At 47.7% G+C, this 26,634-nt stretch overlaps 3 protein-coding genes across 3 annotated transcripts in view; 2 read left to right on the forward strand and 1 right to left on the reverse strand.

The window, feature by feature from the left end:
* LASP1 (LIM and SH3 protein 1) overlaps positions 1 to 1,510 on the reverse strand; it is a 40,304-nt gene extending 38,794 nt beyond the window's left edge. The window contains exon 1 of the mRNA XM_079797457.1: positions 1,282 to 1,510. Within this exon, the coding sequence (XP_079653583.1) occupies positions 1,282 to 1,350 (69 nt within the window). The 5' untranslated portion in view covers positions 1,351 to 1,510. The remainder of the gene's footprint in view (positions 1 to 1,281) is intronic.
* A 10,060-nt stretch (positions 1,511 to 11,570) lies between these two features.
* On the forward strand, positions 11,571 to 16,157 carry RPL23 (ribosomal protein L23). The gene is made up of 5 exons (XM_079797465.1): positions 11,571 to 11,635; positions 12,225 to 12,308; positions 12,608 to 12,736; positions 15,804 to 15,917; positions 16,024 to 16,157. Exons 1-5 carry the CDS (start codon positions 11,623 to 11,625, stop codon positions 16,104 to 16,106), a joined length of 423 nt encoding a protein of 140 aa, XP_079653591.1. The 5' UTR covers positions 11,571 to 11,622; the 3' UTR covers positions 16,107 to 16,157.
* A 2,939-nt stretch (positions 16,158 to 19,096) lies between these two features.
* Positions 19,097 to 22,161, forward strand: SPMAP1 (sperm microtubule associated protein 1; the record flags this gene model as incomplete). Its single annotated transcript, XM_079797464.1, has 3 exons — positions 19,097 to 19,303; positions 20,849 to 20,948; positions 22,004 to 22,161. The coding sequence occupies 3 exons, from the start codon at positions 19,097 to 19,099 to the stop codon at positions 22,159 to 22,161; spliced, it is 465 nt and encodes a 154-aa protein (XP_079653590.1).
* Between the last annotated feature and the right edge of the window lie 4,473 nt (positions 22,162 to 26,634).

Raw genomic sequence — 26,634 nt, forward strand, 5'->3', positions numbered from 1 at the left:
GCTCTGCACCCCTCTTCCATCCCATGCCCCCCCAATTCCTGCCATTTCAGGAAAAGAAAAGAAAAAAAAAAGAGGGAGTATTTGGACTTGGAGCCAAGCTTTCGGAAGTGGCCCGGATGAGGAAGGGGACAAAAATCACAAAGCCCCTCCTCCAGACCGAAGAGGGACGCAGAGGAGACACATTTTGCCTGAGGATCTAAGGAAGCTAAAAAGAGGACCAGATCCTTCCCCAAGTTGCTGGAAACACCCAGTTCTACTCTCCACCCCCACCCCCTCCAAAAGCATAATGGCAACCAGATGAACAAGTCCAGCATGGGGGGGGGGGGGGGGGACGACATCGTAAGGGCCCCAGGGGACAGTGAATTTCCAGAAGGCCACCCTCCCCTCCCCCCACACACCTCCCCCTTTTCTTGCCTTCCCCTGAATTCAGCCAACCCCACCCTCCATTGGGTAAACCTGCTTTGAAAAGTTAGCTCTTTGTTCTACAAGCCGGTCTCAAGCTCTGAGCACAATTTCAGGAGATCTCCGCGAAGCACCCGCCACCCGCCCTGCTCCGGCACCCGACCCCGCCCCGCTCGGACGGAGCAGCCCCGCACCGCGAGGTGGCCTCTCATTTGGGGTGGGGGCTGGGAAGCCACCATTAACCCGCGGTCTAGGAGCCGCCGAACCACCCAGGGGACCTCAGATCGTCCAAAACGGGGGGTCTCGCAGCGGGGCTCAGGTCCTTATCCGCAGCCCAGTTCACCAGATGCAACACTCGCCCGCCGGAGCCCCCAAACCCAGTCTCCGGGCCAGGAAGCCCAGCCATTCGCGGCCACAGCGGACAGTTTCGCGGGCCCCCCAGCCTCTGCCCCGCCCCCCGCACCGCCGCCCCCTCCCCCAGAGCCCCGCGCTTCCGCCTACTTGGCGTTCCGGGCGGCGGGGAGAGGGAGCGGCCGTCTCTCTCACTCTCCCGGGCCTAGGGGGCGGGACTGCACCCCTAACCTTCCCCCAGCCCCCACCCCGTGGCCTGGCTTCCCTACCCCTCTTCCTTCTCCCAACCCCGGGGCACAGAGCCCACGCTTCAATCCTGGCTGCCCGCCACGCGTGGACTCCTGGCCTCGCCTCGGGTCTCCTGGTTTCCAGACTGGGGTCTGTCCCCCAACACCCCATGACACCGCCCTCCCTCCTCCTCCCGGGACCGCGGGGACGAGGCGGCGTGGACCCGGCCCCTCTCGCTTCCCCCCGATCTGGAGCACTGGTCGGGAATGGCCAAGACGCGTCTCCCGGTCCCGGGCTCACCTTATCCAGACAGTTCACCTTCTCCGTGGGGTACACGATCTTGCCGCACCGAGCGCAATTGGGATTCATGGCTCCGGGAAAGGCTGGGGCGGGGACGCCCGGGCTCGCGCGCGCACTCTCTCCCCGGAGCGAGCTGGCGGGAGACGGCCGCGGGTGCAACTACACAGGCGGCGGCGGCGGCGGCGGCTGGAGCAAGGGAACTGGCCTCCGCCTCCGCCCTCCTTCCCCTAATAAACACCGCGGGGAGGAGGGGCTGCACCGGGGCGGGGACGCGCCGCGGGCGCGGGCGGGGGCGCGCGCGGGGCCAGGCGCGCTCCCCGGGAGCCGGGGTGCTGCGCGGAGGCGGGTTCCGGTCGGGGGTGTGGGGCGCGGGGAGCGTGCCTAGGTGAGTCCCGAGGGCTCCCGGCGCCCGGGTACTCCCAAGCTGGAGGCGCCCCGGAGAGACGCCGGCTGTGCCCACGGCCCTCCCCGCGCTGAAGGCGCCTCGGAGCCGGGGTGGCGGAACCGCTGGGGCAGCCGGGCTGCGGGAGGCCGTCGAGGGTGGGGTTGGCACACTCCTGAACGCCCGAACTGATTCACCACATTCGGGGACTTTCCTTTGTACCCGTCGCTACCTGGCGTGAACCTACGGACGGAATGAGAACCCCTTGCCCCACGCCTACGTTAGCCTCCCTTCCCCCCTCAGATCTTTCCCCACTTTTGCGGGGCGGAATCTGTCCCTCCCGCCTGTTCTCCGCGCCTCGCAGCCCGGGCTCGTTCTTCCCTCTCCGCGCAGCTTTGCCGGAGTTCCCCGGATTCGGGCACCTTCCGCTTTCTGCCTGGCCCCCTTTTCCCCTTTATTCCTTTCTTCTTACTACCTACCCTCGGTGTATCCAAAGAACCATCTCCAGGAACCAGAACGGTGCGGGGGTATAGCTCAGTGGTAGAGCATTTGACTGCAGATCAAGAGGTCCCTGGTTCAAATCCGGGTGCCCCCTTGGTGGTTTTTCTTCCCTTAACTAATATAGTCCCATCTTTCCTGACTCTTCATTTTAACATTGAGGCCTGGATTAAAAGAAAACAGAAACGATTTTTCAGAAATGCATTGCTCTTTCCAACCTTAGCGGAAAGCTTTCGGTTTTGCTTTGTACCTAGCAGAAGGAGGAAGGGTGGATATGTGCGCAAATCAGGCGCGATTACTGGCGCCAGAGGTGTCGGGATTTCCGCGGCCACGGGTTCCGGGGACAGAATGACTACCCCCAGTTGGCGTTCCGTTTCGGATGGGGTGTGGGTGGGTCAAGGGGAAGAAACCCACAGCCTTTCTCCAAACTTCAACTTTTTTTATTACCGGTGACATGAACGTGCTATTGCTCATAACACAGGTAGAGAGAGAGTTAACGCACTTTTGAGAAGGTTAAAATGCCCCACGCACATCCATACGCTCATTTTAATTTACAAAAATAAAGTGACCTCCTAATACAAACTGACAAACTAATGCAGTGGTTCTCAAACTTGAGTGTGCATCAGAATTACCTGGAGGGCTTGTTAAGACACCCCCAGTTCCTCATTCCCTAGGCCTGGAGTGGGCTCCCGAGAGAATTTGCATTTCTGACAGGGTCCCAGAAGATGCTGATGCTGCTGGTCAAGGGACCACACTTTGAGACCCACTAAATACAAGGCTATCGAGTTCCATAGCCTAAAGGTAGGGACAGATATTTGTTGGTTGCGTCACTGACAATATCATTGCTAAGCCAGAGGAAAACAGTACATGTGAAGGGAGTAAGGACGGCCGGTTCGACAAGGTTTTGCCCCAAAAAAGGAAAAAGAAAGGAGAAAGGAAGAGGCATGCTACTGGGGTCAGAGGGCACCTGTGATATTTTAAACCCGGAATTTGGTTGTGTCATCCCTCCAGGCCCCTGGGGAACACTCCAGTGCATTTTTCCCCAGGGCTCCCATTACTGTTCCATGTGTCTGAGGCTGGACATGGGCAAAGCTGTCGTCCTGGTGCAAAACCTACACCCTCCTGGACACTAGGCCTCAAACCCCAGGCCTAAGGCTTTTCTTTGTACTAATATGAAGGAGAAAGCTGTCCACTTTTCACGTTTTATCTGTGTATGTCTTTTTTTTTTTTTTTTCCAGAGGGTAAGGGAGAAGGAGAGAGAGATAGAAACATCAGTGATGAGAATCATTGATCAGCTGCCTTCTACACGCTCCACACTGGGGATTGAGCCCGAAACCCAAGCATATTCTCTGTCCCGGAATGGAACCAAGACCTCCTGGTTCATAGGTCGATGCTCAACCACTGAACCCCGCTGGCTTGGGCTATCTGTGTATGTCCTGTTAAACTTTGCAGTTATATAAACCTACTGAACTTTGGATTCATTCTCCTAGTCTTCCCTGTCAGAGTATAAACTAGGCAAAATAATACTGCCCTGCCCACCTCCAATACCAATAGATGTTGAATAGTCTCAAAGAGGGGGAAGAGTTGGTTGCTTTTTTCCCACCTATTGAGATTAGGCTTACTCCCTACTGAGTGGGGGGGACAGCTTGGAAGTGCCATTGCATTCATGTTATTATGGGGTTACACCTGAGTGAGGGGAGGAAAACGTCAAGGATATGTGAGGGGGCACCCGGATTTGAACCGGGGACCTCTTGATCTGCAGTCAAATGCTCTACCACTGAGCTATACCCCCAGGACGTGCTTTGTGAGTCCTCTTTGTCCACTTGTGGTGACTCAATACAATTAGGTTCCGCCCACACCAGAGTACTGGCAAGCTTTGTGTTCTAAAGCCCCACCTTCTTTTGTTGGTGTTTGATAAATTCTTTTTATGCCAATCCTAATTTATTGTACTGGAATTGTTTACTTGTTCAAAATTAGGTACTTCTTGCTAAATTATATCGAATTCACTTATGATGGGGAACAAAATTAAAAGACCACCTGAAAATATGGCCCTTTGAAAACATGAACTTAGGTACCAAACCGCCTTTTCTAGGTACGGAACATGCTTTCAAAAGAAAGACACAAAGGTTCTGACTCTTCACTGACAGACAAGAAATAAATGTACAAGTGAATAAATAAGAAAATGCACAGTAGTGATAAGGGAAATATTAAAACTATTTTTAACCCTCCCCGAGGATATTTTTTTCCATTGATTTTTAAGAGGGAGAGTGAGTGGATGGAAGGGATGGGGGAGGGAGAGGGAGAGACATGGACTGGTTGCCTCCCACTGGTAAAACTAATCGAGGACAGGGATCCAACCTGCAACACTTTGGTGCGTGGGCCGACCTTCTAACCACTGAGGCACACCAGCCAGTGCTAAAATAACTTTTTATTTATTTATTTATTTTTATTTATTTTTAAAATATTTTTTTATTGGTTTCAGAGAGGAAGGGAGAGGGAAAGATGGAAACCTCAATGAGAATCATTGAACGTCTGCCTTCTGCACGCCCCCTACTGGGGATCAAGCCCCAGAACGAGCATATGTCCTTGACCGGAATGGAAACTGGGACCCTTCAATCTGCAGGCTGGCACTCTATCCACTGAGCCAAACCAGCTAGGGCTAAATTCAATTTTTAAAAATCACGAGTCTGTATTAGGAAGATATAAGGTGTGCTATTTCAGGTTGGAGAATCATGGAAGGCCTTTCTGTGCAGGTGAGTTTGGAGTTCAGACCTGAATGAGGGCATATTCCAGGCAAAGAAAATGGCTACTACAAGGGCCTTAGGCCTAGAGGGGCTGGAGGAAGGCGGACAAGCAGAGGGCAATTCAAGAGAGCTGGAGAGGGCCTTGTACGATTAGAAAAAGAATCAAGCATTTCTCTTCATTTATTTTTTTAAGATTTTGAAGTTGATTTTTAGAGAGAGAAAAAGGGAGAGAAAGAAGTGTCCATGTGAGAGCAAAACAGGGGGTCAGCTGCCTCCTGCATGCCCCCTTCCAGGGATGCAGCCCAAAACCTGGGCACGTACCCTGACCGGGAACCAAGCAGTGATCCTCCTGCTTCATAGGCATGATACTCAACCACTGAGCCATGCCAGCCAGGCGCCAGTTGACTTCTCTTTGGTAACTTAAACCTGGCAGGTGGGAGTATCTGCACCTTGGGAAATGAGGGCCCCCAAGACTGGTTCTTACCCATTGACCACTCTACCACTGCTTCGGACTGGTTCTGACTTTCTCTAGAAAGGAAGAGTCAAGCTCTTCAGCTAAGAGCGCGAGGAGGAGAGATAAGGTGTGGAAGATTTGAGACAGGAGAAAGTCTGTGAATTAGTCACTTTGGAGAGGGGGAAAGGGAACCTAATCAGCCGTTGGAGTACTAGACAGAGAGAGCCTGGAGGGACACAAACTTGTAAGCTTTCTTCCAACGACATTCAGACGCTTTGGGCGCAGGCTTGGTGTAGTCAGATAGCGGAGTTTAACTAGGATTGTGGTTTGGCCAGCAAGCACAACCCAAGGCTTCCTAGTATAGTGAACGAGGCACTGTGCCAACTTCTGTAGGGAATACAAAAAAGAATGCAACATGATCCTACCCTCAAGAAACCTACAGTCTAGCCCTAGCTGGTTTGGCTCAGTGGATGGAGTGTCGGCCTGCAGACTGAAGGGTCTCGGGTTCAATTCTGGTCAACATGCTGGGGTTGCAGGCTCGATCCCCAGTAGGGGGTGTGCAGGAAGCAGCCGATCAATGATTCTCTCTCATCATTGATGTTTCTATCTTTCTCTCTCCCTCTCCCTTCCTCTCTGAAATAAAAAATATTTTTTAAAAAAGAAACTTACTTAGCCCTAACTGGTTTGGCTCAGTGGACAGAGCGTCCGCCTGTGGACTGAAAGGTCCCAGGTTCGATTCCGGTCAAGGGCATGTACCTTGGTTGCGGGCACATCCCCAGTAGGAGGTGTGCAGGAGGCAGCTGGTCGATGTTTCTCTCTCATTGATGTTTCTAACTCTCTATCCCTCTCCTTCTCTGTAAAAAATCAATAAAATATATTTTCTTAAAAAAAGAAAAGAAACTTACAGTCTAGTTGGAGGAACAATGCATGTACATACAACCAGGGGAGAAAGAGAACTGACACTCAGTGCTAATACAGAGAGCAGCAGAACTGCCAGACAGGTAGTTGATAATGAGAAAAATGAAGTATAGACTTCCTTAAAAATCGGTGGTGAGAAAGAAGAAACGGACAGGCAATCACAGCTAAAGGGAGAGTTTTTTTGAGGAAGGATTTTTTTTTTTAATTTAAATTTAGGGGAAGCCTGTTGAAAGTTGAAGGACCGAAGGAAGTGACTGGAGAGAATAGGAACAATAGGGGCACCTCGGGCGCAGGAGCAGAGAGGGTCTTGAGAAAGACAAGGGAAGCACTTCCGCTTGGGCGCAGCGGACGGGGCTGCAACTCAGGTTGCAGGCAGGCAGGATGGAAATTAATCTTCAAGAATTCCCAGATGCAAAAAATAAAAATAAAAAAATAAAGAAAGAAAGAATTCCCAGATGCCAGAGGCAGAGAAGACTGTAGTTAACGTAGGAGAGGAATCCCATCGCACACCCCGCCAGCACCTTCAAGCACGGGTCAAAGCGGACTTCGCTCTTTTCTCCTAACACTTGAGTCCTGATTGCCTCTGGAATCTTTTCTTAGTTCTTTAGTATCTCTCTGGGAAAACCGAAGCAGTTGATCATAAATATCAGACTACTGTTAATCAGCTGAGACATGGCTGGTCAGTCAACACTACAATTAAGCTGTAATCTCACACCTTCCAGCAGAGGGGGTATAGCTCAGGGGTAGAGCATTTGACTGCAGATCAAGAGGTCCCTGGTTCAAATCCAGGTGCCCCCTCACTGTGTCACTTTTAAACCTTAAACCTTACCAGCCATTCCATTAAGATGGTGAGGAGTAAAGGTAATGTTAACTACTAATTCATAATTCATTCTGGGATGAGTCCTACAGATTTCACAGTCAGTACCAGGGTGCAGTTTGCAAACAAAAGGAGTACTACTGAGCAATGTGATATCCACAACTTTAGATCAGTGGTTCTTATACATCAACTTTAAAGAGGCTACAAGACATTTGATTTCACAACAGATGAAATGTAAAAACATGAAGATCCAGCTGTCTTTCATTAAGCCAGATATTAGAGGGACTTCCAAAAGCATGTCATGCAAAGCCATTCTTCTCGTTAAACTTTATTGTTTGGGAAAGCATAGCTATTTTCCAGGCTTATTATTTTAAATGAATTAACAAATAATTAAACATTCACCATTTTAATTTCTAATCTGGTAAATGTCAACAGATAGAACCTATCTAAAACAAAAAAAATTTTGGGGGGAGTCCTCGATAATTGGAGAATGTAAAATAGTCTTCAGATGAAAATATTTGAGAAGCACTCAGTAAAGAGCTGGCTCAGGCCCTAGCCGGTTTGGCTCAGTGGATAGAGTGGCAGCCTGCGGACTAAAGGGTCCCGGGTTCTATTCCAGTCAAGGGCACATGCCCAGGTTGCTGGTTTGATTCCCGGTGCGGGGTATGCAGGAGGCAGCCAATCGGTGATTCTCTCTCATCATTGATGTTTCTGTCTCTCCCTTCCTCTCTGAAATCAATAAAAATACATTTTAAAAAAGAGAGAAAGAGAGAGGTGGCTCAGGGCAGAGGATGACCCAGGAAAAGATAACATTTGAACAGAGTTTTAAAGAATAAATAGTGGATAAAGCAAGAAAGAGTCCATAAATCCAAGCAGTTTGGAATTGTCAGTGTGAAGTGTAAGAGGCAAGGTGACAAGAGATAAGACGAGGAAGAAGAGAAGTCATTTCCGGAAAGTCTCTCTTGCTGTGCTAAGGAGCTTGGACTGTATAAGCACTAGAAGGCCAACACAGGGTTTTAAGCAATGAGAAATTATGGTCAGACCATTTAGATGCTGTTGCAATGGCCTCTAAAAGGCAGACGTTTGGATAGAAAAACTTAGGAAGTAGAGTTAAGTCAGTAGATCTTGCTGAATAGGTCAGTGAACTTGGGAGAAGAAGAGAATGCATTGTGCCCTGTTTTCTGGTTTAGACACTGGTGGTAGCACCAACCAAAAAAACTAATACGGGCAGAAGAGCATGTTTTCTGAGAAAATTATGGTTTCTGTTTTGGACAGCTTGGGTTTCAAGTGCCTGTAGGGTGAAGGTAATCCCAATCATCAGTTCATATGCAGATGTTCCTCGACTTACAATGGGATTACCTCCTGATAAACCCATCAGAAGCTGAAAATATTGTAAATTAAAAATGCATTTAATACTACAATTATAGAGTATGGTTGTTTACCCTTATGAGCACATGGCTTACTGGAAGCTATGGCTTGCTGCCACGGCCCAGCATCCCTAGAGCCTCATACTGCATATCGCTAGCCCAGGAAAAGATCAACATTCAAAATTCAAACTACGGTTTCTACTGAATATGTATCACTTTTTGCACCATTGTAAAGTGAAAAGAAAAAAAAACTTAAATTGAACCATTGTAAACCTGGGACAATCGTTATTGGCCACAGCTAAGCAGAAATGTCTGGGCTGGAGCTATAGACTGGAGAGTGATCAGCATATGGACAGTAATTGAAGCTATTGGGTGGGTATTATCACCCAGAGAAAGACAATGAGAGGGGACCATGAGTCAGGAGGAGAGAGCAGTAGAGCATAGTGACTTAGTGCCTACGCTTTGGAATCAACCAGATTGGGTGGCATTCCTGCTCTGCCTTTCAAGATCTGTGTGATCTTGTACTCATGGCTTGACCTATTGCTCAGTTTTCTCATCTGTAAAATGAGAATAATAACTATATAACAGGGTTGTTGGGAGGATCCAAGAAGGCATCCTATATAATAAGAGAGGAATATGCAAATTAGACCAGGACATCACGACCAGCTCAGGAGGCTGCGCCACAACCAGCTCAGAGCATGCCCCCAGCCCCAGCAGACACACACCACACACCAGGGCTGGGGGCGGGCTCCAAGCGGCCACAGCCCCAGCCCTGGCTCCGCCCAGCTCCAAGGCCATTGCCTCCTGCCCTGGGAGCAAGGCCCCCAGCAGACCCAAGGACCCACCCATCGGGGAGGGCTCTGAGCTGCAGAGGCCAGACTGTAGCTTGGGCCTGCTCCCGGTGAGGGCTCCTAGACTGTGAGAGGGGGCAAGCTGGGCTGAAGGATACCCACCCAGTGCACGAATTTCATGCACCGGGCCTCTAGCATTCCTATAAAATGCTAAACTCAATGACTGGCACTTATTAACACTCCATAAATAGTATTTTCTATTATTAGTAGTATCATGGAAACCATGAGTGAAGAGTATTAAAAAGGTGGGAATATTCTCCGTGTGAAATGCTGTGGGTCAAGTAAGATAAAGACAGAGGGGTGTCCTTGGGTTTTGAAAACAAGTAGGTCATGGTGACTTTTCTAGTACAATTTCAGTGTATATAATTCCTAGTATAACTTCAGTCATACAGGGAGTATAAAAACTAGATTACAGTCTTTAAGGAATGTGCAAATGCAGGAAGGGAAGAAGTAGAGACTGAGAGAGAGACAAACATCATCTGCCTCCTGCATACCCACACCTGGGGATCAAGCCTGCAACCTGGGCAAGTGCCCTGCCTGACCAGGAATTGAACCAGTGACTTCTTGGTGTGTGAGTAGATGCTCAACCACTGTCCACACCAGTGGGCACCTTGGGAACATTTTGACTCTTCTCTTTCTTCCACACCCCACAAACACATCCGGAATCTGATGACATCACATTACCTCTACTGCTACCACTTGAGTCCAAACCACTATCATTTCTCTCCTGGGTTACTGCCAGAGTTCCCTAACAGATCTCTTTACTTGTATCTTTGTGTCCGCTCCCACAGTCTAGTCTCAACTAGAGAGATCTTGCTGACATATTAGTCAGATCGTGGTTAAATAGGGAAATGGTTCCTCTTCTCAGTCCATGTGGAATACAAAGCCCGACATGATATGATTCCATTACATCTTAGCTTCTGACCTTGTGTCCTACTATTTTCCCCTTCACTTACTCTGCCCAGACACACCTGCTTTCCTTTCTGTTCCTATAGTTCAGGCACACTCCTGCCTTAGGGCTTTTTATTAGCTGATGACTCTAGACCAGCAGTCGCCGACCACTGGTGGTCCGTGAGGTCCGAAAGGTTGGCGACCGCTGCTCTAGACTGCTCCTCCCTGGACATGGGTGTTACTAACTCACTTATCTTCAAGTCTTTGCTCTAAATGTCAACTCCTTCTGTGAAGCCCACACTAACCATTCTATTTTAAATTGCAATCTGCCCCTCCTCCCACTTCCTGATGTCGCTTACCTTGTTCTGCTTTTATTTTTTTCATACTACTTAACATCATCTAACATACTACACATTGCAATTATTGTATCTACTAGAGGCCCAGTGCAGGGAATTCATGCACAGGTAGGGTCCCTAGGCCTGACCAGCGAGCAGGGCCGATGAGGGCCTTCCGGCTGCCAGCGGGGCCTTCCTTCCCCAGCTGCTGGCTGCCAGCCGGGGCCTGCCTTCCTTCTGCACCGCCCCCTGGTCAGCACATGTCATAGCAAGCAATTGAACCCCAGTGTCTCGGTCAAACTCCCAAGGGGACACTTTGCATATTAGCCTTTTATATATGTAGAAGATATATAAAAGGCTAGTTCAGTGTCTAATATCCACCTTCACCACCACCCAGCAGTGAGCTCCATAAGGGCAAGAATGTTGATCTGTTTTGTCCTCTGATGTAGTGTAGTGTATGCCCAGGACAGTATCTGGCATAAAGTGGGCACTCAATTAATATTTAAATGAATGTAGTATTGACAGAAAGAAACCAGGAGAATGCAGGAGGCTGAAGCTGTGAAAGGGGTAATTAATAAAGCAAGATATCTAATACAGATGGGTATGGGGCCAGGCACACATATATTTGTAATTATCTGTAGTGCTAGAATGGCACTTCTCAATTAAATCACATCCTAATGAAACCATGTAGCGTTTTTCCCCTAGCCCTCCCACACCCTGATCTTTGGGGGCCCCTACACAGCACAGCTGTTTTAACCATTTCAGAACGTAGCATCCAGCGAGGTCCCTGGCACTAAGTGCTCAAAAAGGGGTCGTGGGGTAAACTAACAAACCAACGTTTCTGTGTTCACAACCGCTTTCGAACTCGTCGAGGGGAGACTCTAGGTTTCATTCCCTTCCGCAGCCCTCAACCCCGTAACCGCCCACTTCCAGGGTCTATTACGTAATAACACGTCGCGCTGGGGGAGGGGAGGGGCGGGCTGAGCAAACTCCGGATCACGTGACGGCCGTGGGCGGGGCGTAAAGGTTCATATCCCAGCATCCTTTGTAAGCACTTCCTTTCCATCCCTTTCCGGCGTCCAAGATGTCGAAGAGAGGTGAGGTTTTGGCCCTGGGTGATCCTTCTCCATCTGCTGCGTGGTGGCTGCTGGCCTCGCCGGGAGCGGCGGCCATGGGCAGCTGGGGCGCTTGGCTCTCGTCCGAGCCGGAGAGGGTGAGGAGGGGCCCCGCGAGAGTACTGGCTGGGCCCCCGAAAGTGGCGGTCGGGGGGCCTGGAGAGTTGAGCTGCGGGATTCCGACATGATGCCAGACCGCACCCCGCGCGATCGCTGCGCGCCTGGCGCTGCGGGAATGGGGTTGAATCCGGGTTGACTTAGGCCCGAGAGTGGGGGGACTTTCGCGGCCCCCCGCCTTACAGGGAGAACTCCGTGGTGCAAAAGTCGGAGCGAGAATTGAGTCGTACAGGCCCCTGAATCTCAACGTAAAGGTGGTTGTAATGAGTTGGCGATTTGCCCTGAGAACTGGTTGGCACATGCGGAAGGGAGTGACTGGAGCCCTAGAGAGAGCGAGTCTGTAGTGTGCAGTTTCCAATAAACTCATATGCGCGTGAATTTAAAGCCTAGAATGTGGAGGGAACCCCGAACCATGAGCGGACAGTGAGCGCTCTCCTGTTTCTCTTACCCGCAGGACGTGGTGGGTCCTCCGGGGCGAAATTCCGGATTTCCCTGGGTCTTCCGGTAGGAGCCGTGATCAACTGTGCTGACAACACCGGTGAGACCTGCGGCTGCACCCCGCCGCCTACCCCTTTGAAAAGCACTCGTTGGGCCTTCTGCTAATGACCCACTGAGCCGTCAAGAAAGGGCAAAGTAAAAACACCGCTTTTGGGTGAAGCGGCAGCATGCTGTGCTGTTTTGCTTCAATCGGTGGTGTGACAAGGTGCTCTGCCTTGGGGTGGGGGTGAGTGTGACTGGAGGGAGAGGCTTTGGGAGTGTAGGGGAAATGTTAACAGCGGCAGAGCTGCCTGATAGACCCTCAGAAAAACATCACTTCTGCTTACATTTCTTTTCTAGGAGCCAAAAACCTGTACATTATTTCCGTGAAGGGGATCAAGGGACGACTGAACAGGCTTCCTGCCGCCGGTGTGGGTGACATGGTGATGGCCACAGTAAAAAAAGGCAAGCCGGAGCTCAGAAAGAAGGGTGAGTGAGTAACTGAGCCCTCATGGCTTATTGGGCAGCTGGAGACTTCTCCCTTTCTTGATAATTTTACCATTCTCCGGGCCTCTTAAAGCTTGACTTCCTTTGAGAGGCCATGTGAGATCAATATTCTAAGTTCCTCATTGGCTTCCCATGTAAACTAGGGGCTCCATCCCCCAAATATTTACTCTGCCATTTCCCCAGCAAGTTCAGCTGGTAATTATAGGCCACCTCGCATACCTACACACATGGGAACAAAAGCCCTGAGTGTGTGACATGTAGGGTTGTCTTTTCTACTTAAGGTCTTTAGTTCATTGCTCATTCCCTTGGCTACAGGTGAATATGGTGGTACTTAGTAAATAAACTTTTAAAAATATATTTTATTGATTTTTTACAGAGAGTAAGGGAGATAGTTAGAAACATCGATGAGAGAGAAACATCGATCAGCTGCCTCCTGCACACTCCCTACTAGGTATGTGCCCTTGACCGGAATCGAACCTGGGATCCTTGAGTCCACAGGCCGACGCTCTATCCACTGAGCCAAACCGGTCAGGACTAAATAAATTTTTTTGATGGCTGGTTTAGAGCTCAACCAGGTGAGATCACTCCCTTAGGACTTGATGTGTCCTCAGGCAGGTCTCCTTTTCTGGAACTACTGATTTTGAAAGGGTATGGTGATACTTCCTCAAGTGGGTACAGTCAGGCAATGTGCTAAGCATGCAGAGCATCGGGCCTGTTACCTAGCACTTTGTAGGTATGAGTATCACATGGTATTTCTCCTTTAAGACAGGTTTCTTTTTTTAGATGAGATGAAAAGTTACACGTGGTTGCTTCTAAATCTCTTCTGAAAGAAACTAAAACGGAGCTGCATGATGCTTACTCGTGGGCTATTTCCCAGAAGCTTTCCTGCTAATGTGAATTAGAGGGGATGGTCTCAGAGCCCTTACGACTTGTGATGCCCTGTCTGGCTTTACTGCTTCTGATACTTGGTGCGCTTTCACGGTTCAGCTCCTGATTTTTTTTTTTTCTTGCGTGTGTCTGCTTAGTGTGCCTCTGCCATGGGGTGCCTTGCTTTTCCTGAGAAGTCCTAGCCACCTCTTAGAAATATGACAGGTCTCAGACACATGTCCCAGTTACTCCCTGTAGGCCTGCATATGCCCCTCCCCACTCCCGTGTTTAGCTTTTTGGTCAGAAGTCTTACTTGGTTCACTTTCAATGTCCTTTTGAGGGCTCGGTAGGCAAGGAGTAAGTAGCATTGTGTTTACGATATGATGAATCAGTGTGTAGATTGGGGTGGTATGCACCTGGACAGGCTTCCCTTTTAGAACACTTGCTGGGTCTGATGTGTGGCCTGGGGGGCTGTCAGGGAAGGGCAGAGCGATTGGCCAAGGCTGTGGGTGAGCTGGCAGCAGGATGTGCTGTGGGTCTCCATCAGTATTGGGACAGACCAGAGAACACTGCATGGTTCCAAAAGGAGTTGTGCATTTTCAACTGTTAATGTCTTCTTTGGCCCTTCTTTCTGCTACCAAAGACTTCTCCGCACCTTAGACTGAGCATGTAGTGCAGAAATGTGCAAGGGGCAGGACTGGAAGTCCAGGATCCTGGGTTAGATCTGTAGGTTCATCTGGGATCATGTAAATGGTTTATAAGTAGATGAGGGTCCAACAGGTAAATACTATTTGCCTGCCGCTCTGTGTGTTCTTGTTAAGAACAAGAGGCTGTCTATGTCCATAGAACTTGACTCAAGGATTGTCAGGCTCCCTGACCATATGTGTGTGTGTGTGTGTGTCTTGGTTGATTTCAGAGAGGAAGGGAGAGATACAAACATCAATGATGAGTGATAATCATAGATCAGTTGCCTCCTGCATGCTCCCTACTGGGGATCCAGCCTGCAACCCGGGCCCTTGACCGGAATCCAACCTGAGACCTTTCCGTCCGCAGGCTGATGCTCTATCCATTGAACCAAACTGGCTAGGGCGCCTTATTATGTTTAAATAACTGGAATATCTTGAGAGTTACAAGGAATGCCAATGCAAATTGAATCCAGCATGCAAGAACAGATTCTGATAAAATACCAAAAATGTGTGGTACTTTTGCTGACAAAAAAGAAAAAAGCCCAAACTGGAACAGACAGCAGTGGCTGCAAATAAAAAGCCTGGTCACGGAAAAGCAACATCAAATTCTCGCTCGGGTCCCTGATTACCTCCAAACTATATTTCATTCCTTAATAATTTAGCAAAAGAGACTAATGAGATGTTATCTATGCTGTTTAATTGGTTCCCTGGTTTCAGGGAAGTATGTTTGGTGCCTGAGAGGCATGGCATTGCATTTGTTGAATTTGGAGACAGGCTGGTGCTTCCAAGGATGCTTTACAAGGATTTAATTAAGATCATGCTGTCCTGTGCCACGAAGAGCGCCTATGCTGAGAAACAACATTTGGGATAGTTGTCTTTCAAGGATTTGGTGTAATATTTATAGTGTTGTTTTTTATACCATTTGATCAGGCCATTTTAATGGGGGTGGGGTAGTGATAATGAACTTTTTGTGCCATTTTAATGGGGGTGGGGTAGTGATAATGAACTTTTTGTGCAGGTTTTTAAAAGAATTAGCTAGACTTTCTCTAGCCTTAGTGAACTATGAAATATGAAGGCCTCATTTTTGTGCAATAAACAAGAGTTTGTATTTGGAAAACCTAAGGTATGGGACGCACTTAATTCCAACAAATTCTTGGGAGCAGTAATTTTTAGATCAAGGTATGTACTTTTTTGAGGGTTTGATAAGTACTGGTTGGAATATTGCCTAATGAATTAACAGTTTGTCCTCTCCGCGTATTCGCTCTGGAGTGTGGGGAGGGGACAGGTTATTCCCTCTTTTATGATACTAGGATCTTGACAGTTTGCACCCATTGGGTGAAATGGGAAAAGTATAGGAAGTGTTTAGCAAGTGTCCTGCATACATCTGTCCAAATGGGAAATGTTGGGGAACTAGACGATGTGTAAACTGCTTTCTTACAGTGGCCCTGGGACCTGACCTGACAGATTAATGACTGCTGTCCTTTTTTCCTCCTTAGTACATCCAGCGGTGGTAATTAGACAACGGAAGTCATACCGGAGAAAAGATGGCGTGTTTCTTTATTTTGAGGATAATGCGGGGGTCATAGTAAATAATAAAGGGGAAATGAAAGGTAAGAAAGGATCCACATTGTTGGGGTGATTTGATTCTTGGGTCTAGGAGTACAGGCAAAGGAGGGACCCTCTGATCTTATCCGGCACCTTTCTTCTTTTACGCAGGTTCTGCCATCACAGGACCCGTTGCAAAGGAGTGTGCAGATTTGTGGCCCAGGATTGCATCCAATGCTGGCAGCATTGCATGATTCTCTGGTGTATTTGTAAAGGAAAACCCATTAAAAATTGGTGACATAAAATGCTTGCCTTCTGTTCATTTCTACACGTCACTCTTCTTTTTTTTTTTTCAAAATATATTTTATTGATTTTTTACAGAGAGGAAGGGAGAGGGATAGAGAGTTAGAAACATCAATGAGAAAGAAAGATCGATCAGCTGCCTCCTGCACACCCCCTACTGGGGATGTGCCCCCAACCAAGGTACATGCCCCTGACCGGAATTGAAACTGGGACCTTTCAGTCCACAGGCCGATGCTCTAGCCACTGAGCCAAACCGGTTTTTTGTAAAACAAACTACTTCGCAAACTTTCCGTGGATGTATGTTAAAAAAAAAAAAAAAAGATAGTCTTTGCACTGTGGTGAGTATTCAGAACTTTTGGAACATCCCAATTTCTGCTATTAAAAAAAACCTAGATATTTGGGTTTTGAGTCCATAAATAAGTGGCAGGTACTTCTTGATGACAGGAAACCTCAGAAAACTGGTGTGCAGTGAGAAAGATATTCAAGATTAGAGGCCTGATGCACGAAATTCTTGTAAGAGTAGGCCTTCCACTGGCTGCCAGCGCGGGCTTCATTTGAAGTTGGTCTAATTAGCATATTATGCTTTTATTATTATAGATAGATAGACCGCTCAGATCCTAGACATGCTTATGGAGCCCAAGAGTGATGTCGGTAGGAACCATGTACACACTTCTATTTATGCACACTTGGATTTATAGGTTTTCTTGGAGGTTTGCATGTAAACCAGTGTATTTGTAAAACCTAACACATGGTAAATGCTATGTAAATTGGCTCTAATATCTTCAGTTTTTGCCATAATGTTTTTTTTAACATCTTTTTTTTTTAAAACATCTTTATTGATATCAGGGAGAGAGAGAAACATAAATGATGGGAGAGAATCATTGATCAGCTGCCTCCTGCACCCCCCCCCCCCCCCCACTAGGGATTAAGCCCACAACACAGGCATGTGCCCTTGACTGGAATCAAACCCAGGACCTTTCAGTCCGAAGGCTGATGCTCTCTCCACTGAGCCAGACCAGCTAGGGCTGCCGTAATGTTTTGGCAGGATGACCACATATATGCCAAACTCTGGTTTGAGAATAAAAGGAGAGGATATGATTGTGCCAGCACAATAAGTATAAATCCTGGCAAGTTGTGCCTGAAGGTATTGACTTTTATTGTAGCTTTTCTTTCCAAACCGTGAATTAGGTGAAATATTTAGGGTATGGGGAAAGAACACTTAGCTGCTTTGGATCAGTAATGCAGCTTCATATCTAGTATATGAAAATACTCTGCCATGAATGTTACCTGTAAGTTACCTGTAAGTATATGAAAATACTCTGCCATGAATGTTACCTGTAAGTATATGAAAATACTCTGCCATGAATGTTACCTGTAAGGCTGAAGCTTGAGTACACCCTGCCTAGCTCGGTCACTTGGTGAGATGACTACTTTTTGTCCAAGATGAGGAATGTACCAGGACTAGAGAGCAGTGATTGTCAACTGGAGGAATTTTTTTTTTTTTAGGGAGAGGGATAGAACGAAACATCGGTGAGAGAGACATCAACCAGCTGCCTCCTGCACACTCCCTACTGGGTATGTGCCCGCAACCAAGGTACATGCCCTTGACCAGAATCGAACCTGGGACCCTTGAGTCCGCAGGCCGACGCTCTGTCCACTGAGCCAAACCGTTTAGGGCTGGAGGAATTTTTTTTAATGTGGCCAGGCCATCTCCCAGACCAATTAAGTCAGGCTGGAGGTAGGACTAGATCGCACCAGTACTTTTTAAAACTGCCCAGATTTCCAAGGGGTAGCCAAGAATAAGACCCAGTGCTCTGTTCAGACTGAGCCTTGGTTTTAGGAATATTGAAGTCTCTAAAACAGACTTTCTGCTACTGTATTCCCCAGCCTGGTGAACTTCAAATCTGTGACAAGAAGCCCCCAGGTCCTTTATTGAAAAAATCCTGCTCAGGCATGGCTCAGTGGTTGAATGTCGACCTATGAACCAGGAGGTCACGGTTCAAATCCTGGTCAGGGCACACCCAGATTATGGGCTTGATCCCCAGTGTGGGTGTGCAGGAAGTAGCCAATCAATGACTTTGATCATTGATGCTTAAATCTCTCTCTGAAACCAATAAAAATATATTTATTAAAAAATGTTAATAGTGAATAAAATAATCCCTCCTTGAGCCTATAAAAGGATGAATAGCACCTCAGAGCTGATGTGAGCAGTCCGTATAGTGTGCTTTGATATATAAAGCATCTTTATAAGGATTTGGTCAAGGGGAAAATTTGGGAAGTAAAAAGTACCTGAAGCCATACTAAAAATCATGGTTCACCTTTTGCTGTATCTTATGTACATTACGTTTGCCAGAGAAAAAGTATGGTGATATGTCAACCTGTTTTTTTTAGGGGGGTTAACAGGAAGAGAAATACTAACTGATGAAAAGAATTGGGTGGGGAGGGAGGAAGTGCACTTAACTGGAAGTCAGGAGACCGAATTCTGGTTCTGGATCCACCAGTAAAGGGATTTAGGGAAGTTTCTGAACTTCAACTTCCAGTTCTGTAAAATGAGAGTTGGAAGTAGATGTTATCTGAACTCTTTCTGATCCATCTGGGCACAAGATTTTCAACAGAACTGAGTTGGGAAAATGCATATGATAAGGTGGGAACAGAGAACCTTGCTCTTAAAAGGAAAGCGGAAAGCTGGGCCGGACCGCACTCACAGGCCCACATTCAGTAATCCCTTCTCCCCTTCAATCTCTTGCATGGCCTCCTCCTGCTCATCCCGCTGGGCCCAGCAAGCAACTTCCCCCACAGCTCTAAGGGCCCACCCGGTTGGATGGGGACAATGGGGTTTATGTCGCAGGGGTCCTGAGACCACGTAACAATGCGCAGGGGAGCCCCCTGCCTGGGCCTCCCACTCCCACCAGCGAGGTCCTTGGAGGCTGCGGTGGTTGGGATGGTGCACTTGCGCGAGTATCCCATGCGGTTGGAGAAGGGCTTCGTCCTGGATGGGGTGGCCCTGAGCACCATGGCCCGCAACTATGAGCAGTTGAAGCCCAAGCTCTGGTCTGCGATTCCGCCGTACAATGCGCAGCAGGACTACCACGCCCGCCGGTACTTCAAGAGCCGTGTGGTTCCGCCCATTTTGCAGAAAACTGGTCAGGTATAGGAACTCCCCAACGCACCCCGCTGTTTGCCTGCGGAGGTTGTCCCTGGCGGCGGACTGACTGCCCAAATCCTGGCGTCTCACTCAAGCGCCCTCCCACCAGGCAGGCTCCCCCCGCCCCCCCCCCCCCACACACACACACACACACCTCAGTTTTCTTCATGAACACACGGACCTGGCCCAGGTTCTGTCCCTGAACTTGAGCATGATCTCATTTTGGGTTTCTGCAAGCCTAGGGAACCGGACTCAAAGTCCGCTTCTCCCAAACCGATTTCATTGTCCTTTTTGACGTCATGGAAGTTCCCTTTAGGGTGACCTCACACTGCAAATTCTCTGAAAGCACGAAAATCTATGTGACCTCAGTGAACAAGACAAAGAACTGTCTTAGACTCTAGACCCACCAAGTGCCACGCCTTCTGTTCGGTGACGTCATAGTTACAGTGGGGCTCACTCCACCTCGAGCTGAAACCTCCCAACCCTCCTTGGATCTCCCTTCTCCCCAGGCCTTTCCCTGGGGGGGTGGAGGGGTTGTCCCTCCCCAGCAGACTACTTCCCTGGGGTCAAAGATTCTGAGGCTATTTGCTAATAATTCCATTTTTAAAAAAATACATATTTTTTTAAAATTGATTTTAGAGCGAGGACGGGAGAGGCATAGAGAGGTAGAAACATCGCTGAGAGAGAAACATTGATCGCCCTACTTGGGGTGGAGCCTGAAATTCAGGACCTATGCCCTGACCACACTCAACTACTGAGCCACACTGATTGGGCTGGTTCCATTCTTTTCACCACTTTTGCCTCCCATATTGGTGCCTATGTCACAATGGTATGAATACGACTTAATGGGGGTTATTCCATGAACAAATCTAGGGTATTGTTTTTTTATCCCAGGTGTTTGTGTGTGCACATGCATGTTCAGTACAAGTATATATGGACACACATCTGTACATGCCATGTTTGAGTGTGTACTTGCTGTTGACTCATGTAGCTTTTAGGACAGAAGGAGCCAGAGTATGGGGAGGGCTTGGGAAAGAATATGGCATACACACTTTTGAAATTTTCTGTTCCGTTTTGTTAGTAGTTTAATTGTCACAACCACCATTTGTGGTAGGTATTATTTTCATTTAAATGAAGATAAGGTTTAAAAAAAAAGATAAGGTTTACTGAACTTTACTATGCCAGGCCCTTTATTGGAACCACCTCACTTAAAGCTCACAGCAACCCTCCTTTTACTGATGGGGACACTGAGGTCCAGAAAGGCTGTGTTATCGGCATAGGTCACACAGCTTGTTCGTGGCAGAGCTGGAATTGGAAACTGTCTGGCAGCAGACACTGAGCCCCTAAGGGCCAAGCTACACAGCCTCTCCCTGAGAGGCAATAGAGATCATAAGTATATTTAACCTTTCTGGCCCTCGTACCCCGGGCTGTGACCTCTAGCCCCTCCCCACAAGCCACAGGGGAGCCCGCATTGTGCATGTCTCAGCATGGTGGCTGACAGTCCTTTTGTTCCCTAACCGTCTTCTGTATTCTCTCCCTCGTGCTCAGGATCACGGAGGTACAGGAAGGGACGGCTGGATAGTGGATTATTTCCACATCTTCGGAGAAGAACAGAAATACATCAACAGGAGAAACTGGTCAGGGGCAGGCAAGTGGTCCCCCCTAGGAAGAGTGGTGTGCATCCCACAGATCAGAGAGAGAAAGTGGATGTAGAGAGACCTGGTTGGGGAGAAGAGGGCCAGATAAGAGCAAAAGCTGTAACAATACTCCCCATATTTAGTTATTGAGCACCTACTGCCTGTCAGGTGCTTTTTACCCTCACACTACCCCCATGTTACAACCTGGGAAACTGGGACTGAAGTGATTTGCTGAGAAGGGCTGAGCTAGAATTAGGATTCCACTTTTCTAACTCTAAAGCCTTCATTCCTCTCATTGCTTCTGGGCAGGCTGTCTCCTGCGTATGTTACAGGCACAGTTAAGCAGCAACAGGAATGGAAGAGTTGAGCTAAAACTGTTTTGGCTCAGTGGATAGAGCGTCGGCCTGTGGACTGAAGGGTCCCAGGTTCGATTCCGATCAAGGGCATGTACCTTTGTTGAGGGCATATCCTTAGTGGGGGGTGTGTAGGAGGCAGCTGATGGATGTTTCTAACTCTATCCCTCTCTCTTCCTCTCTGTAAAAAATCAATAAAATGTAAAAAAAAAAAAGTATCTCATTAGGAGATACTACTTCATAAGAATGGGAGAGTTGAGAGGTGTTTTTCTGACTGGGTAAACACTCGCCCCACCCCAATCCCACCACCCTTTAGCCACACTCTATAGTCACAGGACCCTTTCTAACATTTGGCCACACTGAGCACATCAATGTTCTCCAGATGGGTCAGAGGCAAGGATGGAATTTTCTCAGTTCTGGGAGCAAGGCAAGTTTGGCCAAGCCCAGAAGTTTCTGACCCTCATGGACCATTCATACTCCTCCTGCACGCTCTTCCTGCTGTGAGGCTGGGTTTCTAGGAAGCCATCTGTTTCCTTGACTTCACCAACCCTTGGCTTTTCAGTCAAGAGGCTTGAGACATTTGAGGATTGAGGGTTCCGCTAGACCTGGGGAGCACAGCCGCCGTAGCTGGGTTGGTCCTAATACCACCTGTGGAAGTGGAGAAAGCAAGAGGGCGCTGCATGCAGGCTCAGGCCTCTCTCTCCACCCGCCAGGGCATTCCTGCCAGCAGGTGATCGGGCATGACTACTACAATGCTGATGTGAAAATGATCAGGGGGTTCAATGGGCGGTTTGGCTACCGCAGGAACACCCCAGCCCTCCGCCAGTGCCCATCTGTCTTCGGAGAGGTCACCCGACTCCCTCTCTTCTAACGGCAGCTCTTCCTTTCATACCCCTTGAACTGAATTTCTATGACAGTTGCTTAGATGAACTCCCAATATTGTTTTATATAAAAATTGTTTTTATCTGTGCCTCCAAGTGTGCTGTTTTTTGCGGGGGGGTGGGGGGTGGGGAGACTCGTTTCTCTATTCTCAGCTTTTCTCCCCAGTGGAGAGGAGGTGAGAGGAGAAAGTGCATCTCAGGTTTGTGCCTTTACACTCCATGCCAACCAGTGCCAGCTTGTTGCACGCTATTCTGCCTCAGTTCTCCCTTGCCAGTGTGATGAGGAACCACCACACTACCTAGCCCTCAACAATTCTCCCCCAGACATCCGCAGGGCTAGGTCAGAGCTGGCTACTGTTTCCATCAAGAATGGAGCAAGCGGGGTGGCCACAGGGATGGGCCGTTGGTTGCCCTAAAAGGATTTGCTGAATTTCTTGAGAGTAATCCCATCCAAAAGAACTGACATTGTCCTTCTCCTTTCCCCTTTCAATTCATCCAGAGGCAGGGCAGGAACAAGGTGAAACCTGGAGTGCTTTTTTAATCCAAGGATTCTGACACAGTAATACTGTGCTTGTGGACACTTTCCCTACAAACTCTATGTCAGTTTCCCTTCCAGCTACTCTCCAGGCCATTTTTTTCCTGTGCTTCAGCCCAGTTTATGGGTGGCCGGGGAGAAGCCAAAGCGGATGATGGATACAAAAGAAGGTGGGGCTTTAGAACACAAAGCTCGCCAGTACTCTGGTGTGGGTGGAACCTAATTATTTTGAGTCACCACGAGTGGACAAGGAGGACAAATGAAATAGGTCCAGGGGGTATAGCTCAGGGGATAGAGCATTTGACTGCAGATTAAGAGGTCCCTGGTTCAAGTCCGGGTGCCCCCTTCCCATTGTTTTTTCACTTCCATTATAAGTACTATAAATACCCCTCAACTCCCAGCCACAAAGTTACTAGAGAAGGCAATGAACTCTCATGTCCTGAAATACTAGTAGTTCCTCTACATTCCAAATGACCAGTTAGGAGAGACCGGTGGAACATCAGTTGGGATTCAATTAAGACACGGTATGTCATCCCAATACATTCAATAAAGTAAAAATAAAAGGACACAGTTCCTTAGGAAATTCTAAATCTAAGATTAAGTCAGAGCTGCGAACACAAATTTAGCAATCTGATGTATGAGAGTAAAGATAAAGGCATTCATACAACATGTATTTTATGAGAGCATGCAAGGCCATAGTGAATTAAAAAATGAGCCTTTCCCAAGCCGGTTTGGCTCAGTGGATAGAGCGTTGGCCTGTGGACTGAAGGGTCCTGGGTTCGATTCTGGTCAAGGTCATATTCCTGGGTTGTAGGCTCCATCTCCAGTAGGGGGCATGCAGGAGGCAGTCAATCAATGATTCTCTCTCACCATTGATGTTGCTATCTCTCCCTCTCCTTTTCTCTCTGAAATCAATAAAAATATATTTTTAAAAAATGAGCCTGGCTCAGTGGTTGAGTGTTGACTCATGAACCAAGAGGTCACTGGTTTGATTTCTGGTCAGGGCACATGCCCAGGTTGTGGGCTTGGTCCCCAGTAGGGGGTGTGCAGGAGACACCCCGATCAATGATGTTTCTCATTTCATCAGTGTTCATCCCTGTCCTTGGGAAGCTTTCAGTGTGGTGAAAGTTGACACATTCACACACAGCTGTCAGAGGAACACCATTTGTTTGTATCTCAAGAAAGAGATATCTTTTGAAAATACCCACCTTTTCTAGACATAATTTCAAACTGAAGCTATCCTACAATTTGAAGGGATATTTCTGTCTAATCTGAAAAGTATTATTAACCAGTTGCGCATGTCACTGCATAATCCCCTTTCTACAGGGTTAGTGGCACTGTCTTCTTAGTTCTTAGAATGGAACAGATATCCACTCTGGCAGAAAAGGAGTCTATGGGAGGGGTAGTGGGGACTCACAGAGTTGATGGAAAGCTGGAAAACCTAACTCAGATAGCAGCTAACTATGCGGGGCTGCCAAGCAGGGAAATCCAGCTCAGGTCACGACCCTGGAAGTGTCCACTGTTGGTGCCACCAACCCTGGGCTCTCCTCACTACGCCATGCCTATTGTTCCAGCTGCTCTTGCATCTTCAAGACAATTCCTCAGGTTTAAAAACATGCCTAGTGGAATCATTTGATTGACTGAGCTGTGGTCTGATGCATGTGCTGATTCATGCCGGGTAAGGGAGGAGGGAGTGCTGCCTCACCAAGTTTGACAACACAGGGCACTCCCCCAGAATTGGAGGAGTGTTTCAGAGCAAAAATGAATATGTCATCACAACACCTTTCCTCCTCGAAGAAACCATTAAAGAGAGAGTGTGATAATTTCCAGTTCCAGCAGTCAAGGATTTGCATTCTTGCACCCCTTTATTTCCCATTTGCTAAAATATCAAAAATTTGTATGAAATAATGTTTACATTATCATGATCATTTAAATACTAATTACTATTGAGTCAGTCTATATGTACTCTGATAGTATTTCCTTCCTTAAAATTTTTTCCCCTGAAGATAATTACCTCATTTTTTATTTGCATATATTTCTTGGTGCCTATTGACAATTATTTTCAAATTCAATAGCCTCACAGAATTATTCACCTGGTTCAAACCTACCAAATTAATTTTTTCTTTTATTCTTTTAAAAAAATATATTTTATTGATTTCTTACAGAGAGGAAGGGAGAGGGATAGAGAGCTAGAAACATCGATGAGAGAGAAACAGCGACCAGCTGCCTCCTGCACCTCCCCCACCGGGGATGTGCCCGCAACCAAGGTACATGCCCCTGACCGGAATCGAACCTGGGACCCTTCAGTCTGCAGGCCGACGCTCTATCCACTGAGCCAAACCGGTTCCGGCTTTTCTTTTATTCTTTTTAATCTTTTTAAAATATATATTTTTATTGATTTCAGAGAGGAAGGGAGAGGAGAGAGAGATAGAAATATCAATGATGAGAGAGAATCATTGATTGGCTGCCTCCTGCACAGCCCCGCCCTCCATTGGGGATTGAGCCGAAACCCGACATTCGCCCCACCCATGTGCCTCAATGCTCAACCACTGAACCACACCGGCTCAGCCTTTTTTTTTTTTTTATCAAAGAGAGCAGACATATCTAGCTAGTGTTTAATAATATTATATTTGTTTTCCATTCTATTTATGGCAAGTGATACTGATTTTCTCTTAAGTAAAAGCTTTATTAATATAATTCACACATGATGAGGGAGAGGTCCAGAACAATGTCTAGATGGAGAAATGGTGGTAATAGGGGAGAAGAATAGCTGGACTGGGGGAGTAGGGATAGGGGAGATAATGAGTTCAGTTTTAGTATCTTTCAGATATTCCACTGAAAATGCCTAATAGCCAGGCTTAAAACCCCGGAGCTTGAAAGAGATACGACTGGAGATGGTGAATTTGGGACTCACCAGCACAGCTGATAACTGAAAGCCCTGTGAGTTGATGAGGTCTCCCAGGGAGAGAACTGCGTGTGAAAAGACCTAAAACAGAACCTAAGATGCAGGATGATGAAGAAAAACATGATCCCTGTGAAAAATGTTTCCAAAGGAGGGGGTGTCCTCAACACCAAAGGCTCAGGGTGATCAAGATGAGGATGAATGTGTCATTTATTTTTTTTCATTTATTGATTTTAGGAATGGAGGGAGAGAGAGACATCAACTTGTTGTTCCACTTATTTATGCATTTACTGGTTGATACTTGTATGTGGCCTTGACGGGGGATCGAACCCACAACCTTGGCTTATTAGGATGCGATGTTCTAACCAACAGATACCTGGCCAGGAATAATTTGATTTAAATACAGGGGGATTACTTAAAATCATGGGAAGACTAGTTGAGTGGAGGGGTGACATTAAGCAGATGAAGTGGAGGCATCTTGTCTTCTGAGTGGAGACAACTCATTTCAAGTTTGTTAGGACGGAGAAGAGAGTGCAGTAGCAGCTGGGGGAGAGGTGGGCCCTTTTTACTTTTTTTAAAAAGATCAATTGAACGAATCTAAAATGCTAATGATAAAGAGCCAATACGGAGGGAGACCCAGAGGAGAGGAAGAACTAGAGTAATACCAGGCGTGAGGGGTGGCATCCAGAGTGGAATTTTGCTCCCCAGGCAAGGAGTCCCTCTTCCATAGCAAACTAAGGGAAAGGAAATGGAGAAGCTGGCAGATTCCGAAGGTTTGGTGCAGGGTGGGCGATGGAATTTCGGTTTGATTGTTTTTACTTAATCTCCATAAAGTAGATGTGATTTAAGGCAGTCAGCGCTGTGTCGAGGTTTGAGGAGAGTGCGGTTTTTAAAAAATCCTTTAACTTTATTTTTTATTGTTTAAAGTATTACATATGTCTCCTTTTCCCCCGATTGACATTTCCCCCCACCCCCGCCCCGCCCCGAGTGCAGGTTTGAAAAGCCGTTTGGAAAACCGGGATGTGT

The sequence above is a fragment of the Cnephaeus nilssonii genome (assembly GCF_951640355.1).
Source record: "Cnephaeus nilssonii genome assembly, chromosome: 19".
Taxonomy (NCBI): domain Eukaryota; kingdom Metazoa; phylum Chordata; class Mammalia; order Chiroptera; family Vespertilionidae; genus Cnephaeus; species Cnephaeus nilssonii.

Excerpts from the sequence above, each read along its gene's own strand:
- RPL23 (XM_079797465.1), top strand. Across the intron at positions 12,309-12,607 it reads CAACTGTGCTGACAACACCG|GAGCCAAAAACCTGTACATT; the intron begins GTGAGACCTGCG and ends TTTCTTTTCTAG. Across the intron at positions 12,737-15,803 it reads GCCGGAGCTCAGAAAGAAGG|TACATCCAGCGGTGGTAATT; the intron begins GTGAGTGAGTAA and ends TTTCCTCCTTAG.